This window comes from Lonchura striata, chromosome 3, assembly GCF_046129695.1.
Source record: "Lonchura striata isolate bLonStr1 chromosome 3, bLonStr1.mat, whole genome shotgun sequence".
Taxonomy (NCBI): domain Eukaryota; kingdom Metazoa; phylum Chordata; class Aves; order Passeriformes; family Estrildidae; genus Lonchura; species Lonchura striata.
The window spans coordinates 59,382,827-59,399,786 of record NC_134605.1 but is presented as its reverse complement, the minus strand read 5'-3'; the positions used below and the strand labels follow the sequence as shown (position 1 = coordinate 59,399,786).

At 42.9% G+C, this 16,960-nt stretch overlaps 1 protein-coding gene and 1 long non-coding RNA gene across 2 annotated transcripts in view; one reads left to right on the top strand and one right to left on the bottom strand.

Moving 5' to 3' along the window:
- Positions 1-2,891, bottom strand: part of MOXD1 (monooxygenase DBH like 1) — a 49,545-nt gene extending 46,654 nt beyond the window's left edge. Inside the window, exon 1 of the mRNA XM_021540691.2 lies at positions 2,380-2,891. Coding sequence (XP_021396366.2) covers positions 2,380-2,664 — 285 coding nt within the window. The 5' untranslated portion in view covers positions 2,665-2,891. The remainder of the gene's footprint in view (positions 1-2,379) is intronic.
- On the top strand, positions 1,921-15,370 carry LOC110476061 (uncharacterized). Its single transcript, XR_002466360.3, has 3 exons — positions 1,921-2,385; positions 8,023-8,140; positions 15,237-15,370. It is a non-coding gene; the product is annotated as an uncharacterized LOC110476061 (long non-coding RNA).
- Positions 15,371-16,960: the final 1,590 nt, after the last annotated feature.

Genomic DNA, 16,960 nt, shown 5'->3' with positions numbered 1-16,960 from the left:
AAAGCCTGTGGACAAATTTTGTTTATCATCTTTGTTTCTGGCTATTCCTTGTTGGTGCAAGTATGGAAAAATTTTAACTGAGCAACTTTTAAAAAACCTCGGTTCAGTTTTGAAAGAAACCATGCTACCTAGAATTGAAAAAGGAATGGGGATGGAGCAAGCCTCAAGTGGCAAGAAAGAGTACCAAAAATATTTCTTACCTACTCAAAAGCGCAACAAAATAACTCATAGCTCTTAGCATAACAATTTATGTGCTAAATTAGTGTTTCAGGAAAAATACCAGTAGGCTTCTATGGGCAGGCATTTGCTACAGTCTTTTTCTAATTGTAACAGAATGTTGGTGAACAAAACCTGTGGAAGAACAGAGTTAGCATGGGGCCATTTTTAAGGATGTTGAAAATCTGTGAAGGGTGCTGAAAGAGCCACAAAAGTGCTTCAAGTGGTGGGGAAAACGTCCTGTGATGCTAAAGAGTTCAATCTATTTATTTAACAAAAAAGAAAATGGAGCAGTGACTTGATTGTCTCGATTGCAGCATATAAATAACTTTATGAAGGCGGTATGCAGGGGGAGTAGAGCTTTTAATATTGTAGAGAAAATACATAGCTGAAAGCTAAGTCAAGACAAACTAATCCTGGCAATCAGGAACAGCAGAGACTTCTTATTGACACAAACTATCAAGGGAAGTGATGGATCATCCACCATTGGATGTCTTTACACTAGATTTGGATGCCTCTCAAAAAGACTTTTTTTACCCTAACAGGATCTGTGAACAAACCAGAAAAAAAAAGCTGGGGTTTCTTTTAATGGTTAATAGGTGTGTCTTCTGAATTGCAAAGCTTTTCAGAAAGCCTTTCATTCTGTGAGTGAAGAGCTCACTGCTGAATGAGCAGCCTAGAGTGGGTTTTTTTACTATTATTAGTCTTTTATTTATGCTTCAAGAAAAATTATCTTCATTTTGAAATATGGAGAAAGCAATATTCTGAAAATCACTGGTCCGCACTTAACGAAGACAAATATTTGCCTAAACTTCATACAGCAAATGAATGGAGGAAAGAAAAAGCAAAAGAAAATTTTAAAGGAAAACATTAATACTAAAAGATCGATTTTTCTGGAAAATTTTTGATTTTATAAAACCTTGACAAATAGTAGGGAGATCATATTATGCATTTTGTTTTCTTATGGTGAATTGTTATTCACTGAAAATTGAAAATCCATATTCTTATGGGAAAACCTCTTAAAATTTAAGCAGCAGCTTCAAAGATCAACTAGCTCTAACATAATGAAGACGGATGACTTCTCCTAGACCATACTCTAACAACCACTCTGCTCTTAAACTGCATCTCTGAGTTATTATTCAAGCACCTGGGGGTGACAACATGTCATTCCAGGCCTGATTGCCCTTTCGGTCACCAGTGAGACAAGCTGTCCCTGCTCCCCCCGTCCCAGAGCACCTCCTGCCAGCTGGATCTCAGGTTGATGAGAGGGGCTAAAGGTGTGGGCACCCTCCCCTCTCATGGCTCCTACTCCACCAGCCACCAGTGCCTCTGGGAGAGGATGACTTGCTGTAAGCACCAGCAAGGCCTCTGTTCCACACTCCTGTTCCCAGATGTAGCCCTGACAATATCTAGACTACTACAGAAACATCCCAAGAAAATTATACCCAATAGACCCGGGCAACCTCTGAGGTTGCTCCACCAGACCAAGGACATGTACCAGGAGTCCTCCCAGTGGTTACTATGTAAGTCCTTTCCAATATCTGGGTTAAAACACTTTCAGGTGAGGAGAGGAGGAACACCAAGAACAAGAGCAGCACCGGCTGTGTGCAGCAGAAGGGGACCTCAACAGGCTTGGAAGCTGGCGGGATGTTGCCCTCATGCCGCCGGGATTAGAAAGAGCAGGCTCAGGCGGCAGCAGGACGGCCAAGCTCCATCAGCTGTCGGCAGGGCGAGGAGGGGAAAGGTGCCACACCTCCCTGGGAGAGATTATGCCCTCCCATCCCTTTCCTCAGCGGGTTTAGGCTCAGCGGGCAGGCAGGAGAGAGTGCCCAAAGGAGAGAGAATAGGACTATCACATCTTCTGGATAAAGAGCAAAGAAATCTGACACCTCTAACGAAGTCTATGTAGAAGTTTAGAGAGAAGGTTGGCAAGGAGAGGATAGAAAAGAAGTATCTCCTCCAGGGGAAAGGAACGCAGAAGAATAGGGGTAACCCGAAGGGTGGAAGGAAGAAGTAAAGAGGTACGGGGATGCAGGGCAAGAAAGCTGCAGAAGAAACGTGAGGCAGGGAAAGGAGGGCGTCCCGACAGAAGGACAGCGCGGGGAAGGTGGGCGGACGAGGAGGACCCGGCTCGGCGGTCGAGGGGAAGGAGCAGGGCCTTACCTGCAGGTAGGGCTGGCCCCTCTCCACGCCCCCCACCACGATGTCGGCTGAGGCCATGCTGCCGCTGGCCGAGAGCCCGAAGCCCACGTAGCCGCGGGTGCGCACCTCCAGGCGGAGGGCGAGGGCGCTGCCGCGGCGGCCCCAGCGCAGGCGGTAGGCGCCCGCGCCGTCCAGCACCGCGCTGTGCGGGTAGCTCCGCATTGCCGCCCCGGCCCCGGCCCCGGCCCCGGCCCAGGCACACAGGAGCCCGCCCAGCACCAGCGCCCAGGGGCGCAGCCGCCGCATCCTCTCGCCGCGCACCAGCGGCCGCCTGTGCGTCTCGGCGTGTGCCCGGGCGCGGTGTGCGTGTGCGGGGGATGTGTGTCTGTGTCTGTGTGTCTGTGCGTGCGTGTGTGTGTGTGTGGGGAAGGGGGGCCGGGTGCCCCGGTCACCCCGCCCCCGCTGCGGGCGGCACCGCGCCGGCCCCGTCGGGGCAGCACGCCCTCGGCAGCGCTTTGTTCGCTCCCGCCCCGGCCCGGCGCTGCGGCCGCCCCGGCTCCCCCGCGCCGCCCGTCGGGGCCGCCGGACCCCGCCGCGCCGGGAGCACCTGCCGGGCGCTCGCCGCGGGGGTGAGCGCCGAGATGCTCCGAGTTCGCGTTAGCCGCCCGAAACCCCCCTCCTGACCGGGGAACCCGAAGGAGAGCGGTGGACGGGAGACCTCCCCGGCTTCCCGGCAACTCTTAACTCCGCTGGAAAAACTCCACGGGAGGAAGCCCGGAGGCAAACGAGCGCTTCCCCGCTCTCAGCCGCCTCTCCACTTAGTGCGAGCGCACGGTGCGGCGGACGGATGGAGCTAAGCAGGAGATCCCCCGTCGGGAGAGTTCTTTTTGCATTTTAAGTGGAAAACGAGGACGTCCCGAGGGGTTTGCAGTGAGACGGCTGCAAAAGCACATCTCAAAACCCCACGTCCCTTGACACCCCGGCCAGCCCGGCCATGCGGTCCCCGGCACTCCCGCAGCAGCAGCTGCCTTCCCTTCCCCTGCTCACAGCACCACCGCCGCGGCGGGGGCGAGAACAACGAGCAGAAAGATGCTTTTGGAGGAATGTTCCCCAGCCCTCTGCAAATCTGGATGGAAACAAAAAATAGCGTGGCAACCAAAACGGGGAAGTTAGGGACCACAAAACATCACATTGACCCTTGAAAACTCTAAGCTGTATGAAATAGGTTTTAAAAGGAAGTTATGCTATTTGAAATGTGTTTTCTTTGCATATAAATGAAAGAGAAAGAGCATGGTACTCAACCAAAATGGCATATTAATTCAGTAAAAACCAATCAAATTAGTACATAAAGGAAATTAATAATTCTTCCTTTTTTTCTTTTTTTTTTTTTTTTGGCATTTGCATGACAATATTTCACAAGTGTCACTGGGATTTCCAAAATGCAACCACCCACTGTGGTGTGAGGGCTGTATCAAACTACAAAACAACTTCTAGAAAAGAAAATGCTTATAAAAGGATAAGCACCAAAAATTACTTTCACCCAAGGCAACCATAAGCAACCCAACCCATAAGCAATTAGAGAAAATAAATAATTAAATACTGGTGAAATGAAAGCAATCTTTAGAGGGAATAGTTTAGTCGACCATTCTTGAAATTATAGCAGTAACTTCAAAGGTACAGACTCAAATTACTGACAAAACAGAAAATTGTGAGATGCTGAGTGTTTAGATTCTCTTCAAAATCGTTAACACCTGCAAGTGGATATGGATTAATTTAAGGAGAAATTGCAGGTGTGTGATAGGCCCTGTCAAGGCCAAGGATGTGACCTTGGCACCTAATTGGGGGCACTCAGCCTTTGTGAAGTTGTGTGCTAAAGGGGGGCTCCTTAGGATAGTTCCAAAAGTGCTTATTTATCTTTTCTGATGGCAAGGATGATGAAGGAATAAAGAGTGTTTCTTAAATTTAGTTTTTTCTTAATTTTCTAATAAGACTGTGCATTATGTTCTTAGGTGACAGAAACCTCTAAAGTTTCAGTTACATGGAGATTATAAATTTACCCTTCAAAACAATGATTGAATTACACATCTAGTACAAAATTGCTGCCTTTAAAGCACAACGGTGGTACCGAAGTCCAACTAGTGTTTCCCAGAGCATGCATTGTATAAGCACTTGTACAAAAGAGTGCAAAATGCTCACTTTGAAGTACTTCAGCATGTCTCAGTTTGGTTAGGGTGGTGTTGATGACATTTTAGGAGCCTGTACACAGCATGGGATGCTGTTGTTACTGAGATGGATGATGGACTATCCTACACAGCATGCTGTGCTGCACAGCCACAGAAATAGGATTTCCCAGCTAGTCTGGATGCCTTGAGGGAAGCAAAGCTGGAGATAGGTGTGCACTGCAGAGGCTGTCAGAGGAACAGCTGCACACCCCTCAGATGACCCTGCCCCCCGCGTGTCCAACCCCCTGCTCCTCTGTCTCTCCAACACACACAACCTTGTGATTGACTGGCATCTTCATTCTGCCAAAAGACAAAGCAGCAGGACCATCTAGTGCTTTGGACACACTGCAGTATGTCAGGCAAGACAAGCCAGAGTTTTGTTGTAGTGGGTCTGGTAGAAGAGGTAACACTCAGGGGAAACAGTTGTGCTATTTCTGGTGAGCTGCAGTGGCTGTGGAGGGTGGACAGTTCCACCCAGCCCATCATGGGAGCCCTGTGCTGGCAGAGCCAGTGGCTCAGGCATCCCTATTCCATGCCTCTGGAGCTACCACCAAATTGCTCCTGAGCTTTGCTTTGCCTATGTGGAGAAAATTGGCATTTTGGAGGCTGAGAGTTGGAACGGAAACAATACTTGAATTCTTGAAATCTCCTATGGGACTATATGATTTTGTCTGTGCAGAGCTCAAGGGTCAGTCTGCTGCTTTTCTGCAGCTCTGAAGCCTGTGCATCCCAAATCCTTGTAACTTTCTACCAGAACTTGGGGGCGATGTTATCCTGTCTTCCAGCAATACACCACACTCTGCAGCACTGCTCACCCCATCATGATGACAACATTTAGACCAGTAGAAGTGGAGGAATAGCAGTTCTATTGCTTTCCAATTTCCAGCAAATATTTTTCCATTAAAATAAATCATCCAGTTTTACAGAGCTGCACACTTGATCTACAAATACTGTGACAAAACCAACCTTTTTCAACTTGCTGCTATTTATAATCCCAAGAACAATACTAATGTAATAAAACTTTCCTAGTAGAAGAGGCACTTTGTGGGTAGGGCTGCACAATTCCCAAAACTCACATTAAAAGACTTTGGAAACTTCACCAGAAATTTTTTGCATCATTAGGAGAGCAAACACATGAAGAAAACACAGTCTAAATCATTCTAAATCTGATCTTGGCCTATAAGTAATGCTGCTGGAAGGAGCACAGAGAGACATCAGGTTACCACCTTCTCTGAACTGAACCTCCTCTTCCAGAGGAAGGCAGTCACCTAAACCCAGAGAGATTAAGTAAGTGTTTTTCTTCTTTAAAAACTCTTACTACCATTACTAAATATCAGCTTGTCCATTACTCAAATCATTGCATGACATGGTTCATATACTGAAGTACTGATTAAAAAGTCGCAGAATCATAGAATGGTCTATGTTAAAGATTGGCTAATTCTAATTTCCCTGCCATGGCCAGGCACACCTTCCATGAAACCAGGTTGCTCAAAGCCCCGTCCAACCTGGCCTTGAACACATCCAAGGATGGTCCATCCAAAGCTTCTCTGGGCAAGCTTTTCCAGTGCCTCACCATCCTCACAGGGAAGAATTTTTTCCTAATACTTAACCTAAACCTACTCTTTCATATTGAAGCCATTCTCCCTTGTCCTGTCACTAAGGATCACTGTAAGAGGTCTCTCTTTTTTTGCCTTGTAGGCTCCCTTGAGGTACTGGTAGGCCAAAATCAGGTTATCCCTAAGATATCTCTTCTCTAGGCTGAACAATCCCAATTCTCTCAGCTTTTTTTCTCATAGGAGAGGCTCTCCCTCCCTTGAATCAGCTTGGTGGCCTGCTCTGGACTTACTCAAACAGATTGATGTCCTTTTTGTGCTGAGGATCCCAGAGCTGGATGCAGCTCTCCAGGTGGGGTCTCACCAGAGCAGACAGAAGGAAGGAATCCCCTCCCTCACCCTGCTGGCCACGCTGCTTTTGAGACAGCCCAGGATACAACTGGATTTCTGGGCTGTGAGTGCACATTGCTGGGTCATGTCCAGCCTCTCACCCACCAGCACCCTCAAGTCCTTCCCGGCAGGGCAGCTCTCTGTCTGTTCATTCCCCAAACTGTGGTGATACCTGGCGCTGCCTCAAGCCAGAAACAGCATCCTGCACTTGGAATTGTTAAACCACATAAGATTCCCCTCAACCCACTTAAACTTGCCCAGATCCCTCCAGATGACATCCTGTTTTTCAGGTGTGTTCTACTCTACAGTTCCTTAATGAGTCAATTAATTATGAAGATTTGGCCTGATCACGGGTAGTGACCAAACACCTGGTTTATCCCTGATGCTGTATCCTGGCATTGAGGTGCTCTTGCTAGACAGCAGCCCAGCAAGAGGTGTGTGACCTGTCCCTTTGCAGGCAGCAGGATTTCTCAAAGGCATAAAAAGGTTTGGTTTCAACCTATTTCTAATGTACCCTGTGGCATGCTTTGAGCTGGCTTTTCTCTTATGCAATTTAGCTTCCATGCAGGAAATTTATTACTATTGAACATTGATTTTATACTGATAATTAATATGAAGTCTTATAAAAAATTTTTGTAAAGTAGATAGCCAATAGCTACATCATCTTTCTAATAGAAGAATTCTGCTCTCATCTGTGAAATGTAAATTAATCACCTTTTATTTACCTTTTTAATGTATTTTATCATTGGAATGACCTCCATGAATCCAGATTTTGATATCAATGCAATGCAAAATGGTTAGTGAAGCACCTTGCAGACCCAGCTGGGAGCTTTTACAGTGGGGTAATGCCTATGCAGAATAAAACCAGCTTCACTGACAATCCAGTTTGTTTTCAATGTGGATAGAGAACTGAAAGCAGGAAAGGTTTTGGGTTTAACTGGATGTTGTCTTTGGAATGCTGAGCCAGCAGGATGGGTTCCTAGGGAACATTACTGCCAGCACAGGCAGAAGGAGTTAGAAAACTTTTCTATCTTGATCCAAGTCCATTGGTTCAAGAAGAGCAAGGGGGACACATTCCACCCATGCTTCTGTCAGCGTCAAACATTTCCTCAGGCACATATGATAACCTGGTTGCTCTTAAACATATTTTAAAGCATGTATCTTGAAGAAAAAACTTCAATTTTTGTTTGTTGTCTTGACCTACTTAACTAAGGTGATAGGACAAAGCACCATGCTTATTTTGTTCATGTTGATTAAAGAAGCACTGAGGAGAATATCAATATAGCCATGTAAATAGCTAGAAGTTGTGTATTGGTTTTTAAAGCTTTATTCCCATCTTGGTCTTCCCTTGCTTCATTTCCCAAATACTTGAAAACTGTTTTTACATTTTAAAGTGGAAAGTGCCTACAATTTAAGTGATCACTGTAAAGAGAGTAATTTTGTGAAGGCTTTTAGAAATTTTAAATTCTCATTCTATGCATTTTTCTTTTCTTTTGCAGGGAGTAGTAAAGAAGACACAGTTGGCTTTGCTTTCAGATAGGCATACTAAGGAGATGCAAAATCTTCTTATGAGTGATATGCATTAATCACCAGGGCTGGAAGAAAAGTTTAAGACCAGTGAGTACAGAGGTGAACCATTTCTACCTTTCTTTCTTGCTGCAGCCTGACTTTGGCTTAGGTTAGGATAATTTTGGAGCTCTGCTGTGCTACCTGCAATCTACATTTTGAAAGTTGTTAATCTCAAACCAGTATAAATAAAGACTGGTTTGCTTTCAGCTATTCTTATGATGAGTTTGGACTCATGTCTGTTGATGTTTTAAATAACTTGCCTGAGGAGACAAAAATAAAATCATTGTTAGAAAAAGAATATTTATCCAGCCCTGTGCTCAGGGCAAAAGCAGACTGATTTAGCTTTCTTTTCCTCATCAGCAGGCTGGTTTCTGCAGACATTGCCAAATTCCCAAATACCTTAACTCGCGTTCATAAAAACTTCTTACTTATATTGGGAGAGAAAACTGGAGGGCAAGTTTTATTAGACCAGTTGGAAAAGCCAGAAGGCTTTACAGCAAAGAGTTTCTCGTTTCCCTTGGTTGTGGTTGTTGTCTTTTCCTCCCTTTTATGAGCACCTCTGCAAAAGGAGGCACTTAGGTGCAGTGTAATCCTGGGCACTGATTCATAGCAAGTCCCACAAGGGAATACCTCAGCAATGGTATTTCTATACAGGTCTCCTCAGGTGTGGGAAAGAAATCATTCCCTTTTGTTTGAATTTAACCTAATTTCAGGGTTTTTACTTTTCACTGAGTGTATCTGCTCTGGTGCTGGTGTTCTGTGGGGAGGAATAGCTTTTAGCATATGTACTTTTAAGGATAAAGTACCATTTTAAAATGGTTGCTTATGCTTCATATATATGTTTGTTAAATTAATTACAATTCTAACTGTCTGTCAACCTGCCACACAGGACAGAGACAGTTTAAATGCTTTTTAGCATTAGATATTAGATACTAGATACAGAGATCTAGATATATAATACTTACATATTAGGAAAAAAAATCTTTATCGTGAGAGTGCCGAAGCACTGGAACAGGTTGTTCAGAGAAGTGGTGGATGCCCCATCCCTGGAAGTGTTCAAGGCCAGGGTGGATGGGGCTTTGAGCAACTTGGTTTAGTGGCAGGTGTCCCTGAACATGACAGGGGGATTGAAACTAGATGATCTTTAAGGTCCCCTCCAACCCAAACCATTCTGTGGATCTGTGATCTTTGCTATTTGCTCCTCAGCTCCTATGAACATCTGGGAGCACCCTTACTAAGGTAAAACCAGGAAGCTAAGTGCATTTCACATTTCCAGAACTCATTAGAAGTTTTTATCTGAGCAATGCACTTCCCAGGTGACAATTAACTTTCTGAGACCACCTAAGCCAAACCCTGACTCATGGGCAGGATCACCTTTTTTTCTGTATCAGACCTGAGAGGTGCTTGTCTGGCCTTCCAATTATGATGTCTATCAGTACAATTTTTTTCCTCTTCTCCTTTCTCCTTCTCCCTTTGGGTAGAATCAACTCTGATCCATCATCATTCTTCCTGTTAGCAAGCTGTGTTAGGTGGCTGATCTCGGAAGCAGCAGTTGAGGTCCATGGCTGCTGTTCTGTACCTAACGTATTTATCTGACTGTGTGCAAGCCAGCACAGCTGTTTTTGGAGGGGAGGAAGGCACTTCCTGGTCCCTACCTCTCACTGCCTTGTTTTCTATCTTGATATCATTCAGAAAGCAGCTAGTGGATATAGGTTTTCAGCCTGTGTGATTTTTGTAAGAAAATGCAGCCTTCACAAAGTTCAATAGGCATCCCATATTCTAAACTAGATGAACAATCTCTACTTTTTTTCCTAATTGGACAGATGGATTCAGAGAGCATAATTGACCTCTGGGTTTAGTTTTCCCCTCTTGTTTATAACATTAAAATTAGCAGAACAAACACAAAACAGAAGGAGAGCAGGAGGAGGAACTTGGTGCCTTTGGGGGCATGTGCTGTTCTGCAGAAAGGGAGAGCTTCCCCATGCTCTACCCCCTGTGCAAACAGCCTGCATAGCCAGTCAAGCCTAAAAATGCACACAAAAACACAAAAAATGTAGCAGTAAGAGGGTGCCAAATCTCGACATCTTCTGGACAACCACAGAAACATCTGTCTTTCCCACAAATTAGATTAGCTCACAGTTACTCCATCTAAGGAAAATATCTCCAGAATTTTTCGACACAGCAAAATACTGAACTCAAACCTTTTTTCACTGAAGTCAGTGGTAAAATCCTAATGCAAACAGGAGAAGTAGCTGTTATTTTGAGGAGGATGTTTTTTGGTGGAAAAAAATTACCATCCCTAAAACTTTTAAGCATTTTGATGAGCTTTTTTTACTTTGAACTGATGCAATACATTTTGTTCCTGCATATATAACACTCCCATCCCCACGCCCAGGCACCTACAAACACACAAGATGACTAGTGAGTTAAAGCAAAGAAAATTCTGTTTAAATGTGGAGTTTATAAATAAATGTGTGCATATAAAGTGTACACAGGTTGAGGGATGAGATTCTTGCCTGCTGATTCAATGGTGAGTTTAATGTGAGATTTCCAAGAGATGATGTTTTCAACTTGGCCATCAGGAAAGTGTCTGGACCTTTCTCCTGAATTTGTTGAGTTGATTATCATGGTCATGGATGTTTTTGTCAAGTTTGCAACCTAGAATTGCAAGCACTCATACTATGAAAGTGAAAGGAATTCAACAAAATGCAATGAAATTAAAATCCTTAAAATTAACAAAAGATATCACCTATTGACATTGAATCAATAAAATCCAAGGATACAACAGCCTTGGAGAAGGAATAAAAAATTTCAGAACCAGAAGATCAAGTGTAAAAAAAATGAAGCCACAGGTATATGACAGAAAATGTAGCCTGAAAGCTGTGATGCTGAAAGAGACTGACCCTTGGTATGAATCCTAGGTAAAAAATCTACTGAGCAGGAGCTTCCAGTGCAAAACAATGAGACAAAGTATAATTGGCTCTGCCACCAGGGAAGAAGACAAGCATTGCTGTGCTGTGTCCCCTCTGCCAGGATTCACACACCGAAAAGGCATTTTGATGCCTGGTTTGATTATTTAAAAGTTACTTTAATATAATTATTTATATATTTGTGTTCTTATTCTTTTATAAAACAGTTATGTTGAGGATACAGTTACCAGTACATATTATTTTACAAATCACTGGCATTTTTTCAAAGACACTATGCAAGTTCTGCAGAAAACCAGCAGGTATTATGGACAGATTTCTAGAGTTTTTGAGACAGTTGAACTCGAGTCTACTGCAGATTTTTCTTCTAAACATCAGGAGAAAAGCAGCTGTCTGGTGCTCCTGTACAGGCACTACAGTACAGATTTACAGCTGCCTGACATTCTTAGGCACAAACTTTTTCAAATTAAGGTTCACTTCACCAAAGCTGGAGTATTCCAAACATAACTAAACAAATCTTTGCTTGGAGTACACAATACAAATCCAAAGCATTAATACATGATATTCCAATTTTTGGTGATGTCAGGCTTGTTACTATACCCATGAGACTGTAGCCTGAAACTCAGACTTATATAAGCAACCTTTGGACATGTGGCTATACCAGCTGAACTCAGTAACCATGGATTGTTTGTGGGGACTTCTGGGAGGAGCTGTAGTCAACACTTTCCACAGGTGATACCAGTTTGGACTCCTTGCTTGATTTATAAGTACCTTGTAAACAAAAAATTCTTCCCCAGTCCATGATTTCTTTATGATACAGCATTTTGAAGACAAGTGTTATTTTCATACACTACTCTATCAGGAAAAGAAGCTTTTTTTCTTTTTCTTCTTATTTTTTCCTTTTTTTTTTCAATCAGCAGGAGAAAAATATCACCATAGTGAGATCAACATTTTCTTCTGGGAGCATAACACTCGGGAGGTCACATATCTGGACCCATAATGGTTCTGCTTTAGAAACAGAGCTCCTCAAGGAAAAAGTTAATTCAGCATCTTTCCCAGACCCTCTGGAAGCTGGAGAAGGTGGTCACAGTACACATCCATCTGTGGTCACAACCTCAGAAGGCTCATTTGATACCAATGCTGTTGTTGACCTCTTCTTTCCAACCCAGATACACAATGTGTCATTTTCAGTAAATAGTGGCATTTCACAGACTTTAAATCATAATGACTTAGTTTTTTGTTTAGCTTCATTCATCTCTCTCTGTCCCTACAAGCCTGACATTGCAATAGGCAAAATCTCAGTTTTCAATGAAATAGAAAGTCTACATGTGATGGATTTTAGTCTGTGGGTGCTCTACTGCAATTTCATAGTGCTAAGTATAGACCAGAGTCTGACTCCTCAGCATTTCCAGGAGCATCTGTGTTATTTTAGCACCATACTCTTGTTATCCCTGGTAGGATGTGAGGTTGCAATCCAAACCCAGACTTCCCTGCAAATTACTAGTTTATTGCTCACAGCCTCTTGTTGGAGTTTTCTCTTCGAAGTACATTGCTGCCAGCTCAAGGGATATCCACAGTCACCTGTTTATTCATCCAGAAAACCTGCATTTGGACTAATAATTTAAAACAAAAATTCTTGAGCTTTTTCCAGATAACATCTGCAGACCTTGCACTGCATGTCACCAAACCTTGCTCTTACACCTGGTGGAAAAAAAGCCACCAATAGGTTGATTGGTGCGGAGCTTGTCCAGGTTGTTCTAATCCTCTTTGAGGGAGAAGACAGCCTAAGCAGGAATGCCACAGCATCTCAGGCTTCAGACTCCACTGCTAGACTGTTGCCTGAGTTTCAAGCTGACACTTCGGGTTAGTTGATTTGCCTTGTTGGTTTGTTGGATTTTTAAAATAAATTATTTCCCCATCACTACCTCAGAAGCAGCACAGTTCAGAGGTGCAATTGTCACATATTTGTTCTCATCCAAGATGACTCCCACACAGCAGCCTGGACTAGCCCCAGTCCTGTGCCATTGTGTTAAGTCTTCTTCATCCCCTTACCCACAGCATCTTTCACAGAATAAACACCCATTAAAAGCAAATCAGTACTATTAGCACCATAATGACTAATAGTCATTAGGCACTACTCAGCACAGTGGGAAGTATTCTGTAATGAGTATCCATGGAAAATTTTTGCAACCCTGCATAAGTAGAAAAAACAAAACAAGCAACTCCTAAAAGGAGCTCATCTTAGAACTGGGTTAAACAATTTTTTAAATAATTTGCATTTTCCTTTCTCATTTTGATTTACAACCCCCTTTTTTTTTTTTTTTTCTTTATCAGTCAGATAAAGAAAATTTTATCAGACAAATGGTTTCCTGGTAAAGCATTTGATAATATTGTAATTTTTGCCTTCCTTAAATGCTTTTGGTCTGATTTTGTTAAGGACTTCATCAAAAGATCCTACATGGCAAAACCTAATGAGGAAAAATAAAAAATATTGCATTTAGCTGAGGAACCTCCTCCCTTTTCCCTCTAGAAACAATGTCTGAAAGCTAGCCCAAATTCATGTGTCAAAAAAAAAAAAGTTCAGTTGCCTGATGAAAATATTCAAGGTGTCCTTAGCATCAAAGAGCAGCAAGTCAGATTAGCATAAGTTTTCACCACCTTGTCCACAGCAGCCATAGTATTTTGTACACACCTTTAAATGATATCAGTCTTCAAGAGTCATGTCCTTGCATTCCTTTGGGGATTGCAATTGTTGCACACAAGCAGACAACACAGCTTGGGGCAGAGTTCTTGTTAGAAACATCCCAACAGAATGGAACAGGTATATTGGAGATATGATTTTGGTGCAAAGGAATCATGTTGAAAAGCACAAATGAACAAACTTGCATAGGGAATGCCTCATATTTCAACAGCACTTTCCTGGCAGAAGAGATGAGGCATAAAAGTAATGATGAATAAAAAGTTATTAAAATACAATGCCCTCTTGCCTTTGCAACCTCAAGGATGTTATTAAGGCAAAAATATTTATGCCTTCTTGAAATTTTGAATATGATTTAATAAAATCTGACTTTTTAAGTATCTAAGTTTTTGAGACTGACATATATATGTCTCATAACAACTCATGCATAGCCAAACTGAATTATCCTATATATCTCGATTTCTTTATATTACTGTGATGCCACTACTTTGGTCTTAATCATTTTGCAAACCTTCCTAATGTATCCTGCTTTTGCTCCAGCCCTCCTTGCATTTTTACTCCAAATGCAGCCCTCCCAGAAAACAAGAAAATAACTGGCAAGTCAATAAAAGTTTAGGGAACTGACCACTTCCCTAAAGTCATAGCCAAAATGACTCCACCAAACTACTGAATTCTCAGGAATCAAATGAAACACAACATGCAGAACAGCTTCTGTTTTTTCCCTCCCAAAGCCGTAAAACAACAACAGCAAAGATGGTTTTTCTGGCTGTAGAGAAGGCCAACTTCAGAAGACTATTCATAGAACAGTAATTTCCAAAATTTGAGACATCTGTAGAGTCACCATTTATTGCCCAGAACAATGTTGCATAATGTTATTCAGTACAACCCTCCACAGTCACCTCCAGTTTCTCAGACCTACAGTTGTTACATTTGTTTCTGCCCTTCTCCATAGCACAAGCTATAGAAAGATCCTTTTCTGTCTCCCCTACCTCATCCTGTCCTCTCCCCTCAAATATTTTTCCTACTTTCATTTAGTCTTGTGGTCTTTTTGTAATATTTCTGGGTTTTCAGAACTCCTCTAGAATATGTGCATGGTTTATAAAATATCCCTTTAGCCCTTTTTTTTTTTTTTTCTAGGTAGAGCTGTGTTTGCAAATGGATGAATCATAAACCTCATACTTTTTTTTTTTTTTTTTTTTTTTTGAGAAATAATTTCTACCTAACATGCAGAGGTGTTGAAGTTTAACTAGAGTGTTTATGGATATCTTATGTCTGAGGGAAAAGAAACTTGAGGTCAAACTTCTGTGATCTTGGCAATATTCAGAAGTAAATTTGGGGCTGGGGGCAGGCAGAGGAGATGACAGGAGGGTTTTCTTGCAAGGATATGCTTTGCTTACTGGGCACTTGCCTTTTCTCAGGTGCAGCTCCATCATAAAATTAGAACTGCAGGGATTAAATTATAAAAAAAACTCACTCCAGTATCTACTAGAATAAGATATCTGAATTTTTCTCTTTACAGGGAAGAGTGTGCTGAGATCAAGTCTGTAACTGGTTGAGAAGTTCATGGAAGTTTCTGAATTGATGATGTCAAATCACTTCATCATTGAATGCCTTTGACAGTGAGTGAATAAAATGTTTGTTCCCAGCCTAGAACTACTGACTTGTACAGCAATCGTGTAGCCAATCTAACTGACCTTATCTGCAGAAGGTCATCACAGTGGGATGGGCAGGGCCCTAAAGCAGAGCTGCTTCTGCCTGTACAGGCTGCCAGGCAAAGGAAAAATTGCCAGTACAAAAGGCAAGACCAGGAGAATTCATGCAGTGTTGCTTTTAAAAAAATTCCTTTCTGTTTGGGTGAATTGACATAATATTAAAATCTGATTACACTTATTAGATTCTTCTGCCTGAACCAAAAGGCAGGTGAGACCATGTGCCAAAGTCAATAGTACAGATTTTATTTAACAGTAAATGTCAGGTGGAGAGAGACAGAGAAATAGAAGAGAGGAGCGGGTTAGAAGAGAAACAGATTAAGTAGGAAGATAGCCATCACCCCCATGGATCCAGTGGCATTCTGTTGCTCCTCTTCACTCTGCTCCCAGTGAGGGCCCCAGGAAACATGGAGTTTAATGGATTATTATATGTTCAGGCATACGCAGGAATGCCCAAGCACCTTCTCCCTGGCAGAGAGCAGACCTCTGGTGGAAGACCTCAGGAATGAGTCCGAGGGTCTTTGATGGTTTATGACCCCTTCTAAGACATGAGAGTTGCCTCCTTTACAATTGAGCCCAAACTCCCCAAACACTCCAAAACTCCCCCCCTCCCCTCAGCTGGCAGGAGAGTGTGTACACCTGGCCTTAGCAAATGAGTCCTATGGACTATGGCCTCCTGCTCCTGCAACCAGGCAGAGCTGATTTTCAGGACAGCTGTCGAATTCATTTCCCCCAGCTTTGTTTACTTTTCCTTGGACCTGAGGTAACTGAAAATTAGTGATGCCCTGTTCTTTTGTGTGGCCACTCAGATGCCCAATTGCCCTTTTCTAGGGAAGCCACTGTGGCAGATGAACAATAGTAGCTCACTGCTGCAGGCATTTCCTAGAGCTTCAAGTCTTGCAGTCTCTGCTTGGGAATTTACAGACTAGTTCGTAAACTAACAGAAACAATACAAATCAGGGAAAAATGGTCTACTTCTCTATTTAAAGTTCTTGGATCATTTTATATAATGATTTGCTATGGCTGATACATGATAAGAAAGCATCAACTTATTTTTATCATCTTACAAAGACAGTATAAATCTACTTTTTAATAAGCATTTCTGATCCCCCAAACTTCTCCAGCCTAGTTCTCCCTGACAGCACAGTGGTTAATCTCCAAGATTGTAGTTATTCTTCATCTAGATGAAGCTGCTGGAGAACAGAATATTAGACAATGAGGCATCTCCCTATTTCAGTAATACCGTGGCATAGAAGTTCCTGAAGACAAAATACGAAGGACCCAATTTTGGGCTTTCAGTTTCCTCTGGATTGAGAACACCTGTGTCTATGAGAGGGGAAAGGGGAGTGGGGGTTGGTGGGAAGGCAGCAAACATGGTGCAGATAGCAAGGAGTATATTTATTTACCCTCTCCCCAGGTTACGGGCTGATGTTCTTTAGAGGGGAAAGGATCCTTTCCTTGTCCTGCTTACCTCCTTTAGATAAAGGTCCATCCAGCCTGCAGGACTTGGGAGTAGCTGAAGCTGTTGCTGAGT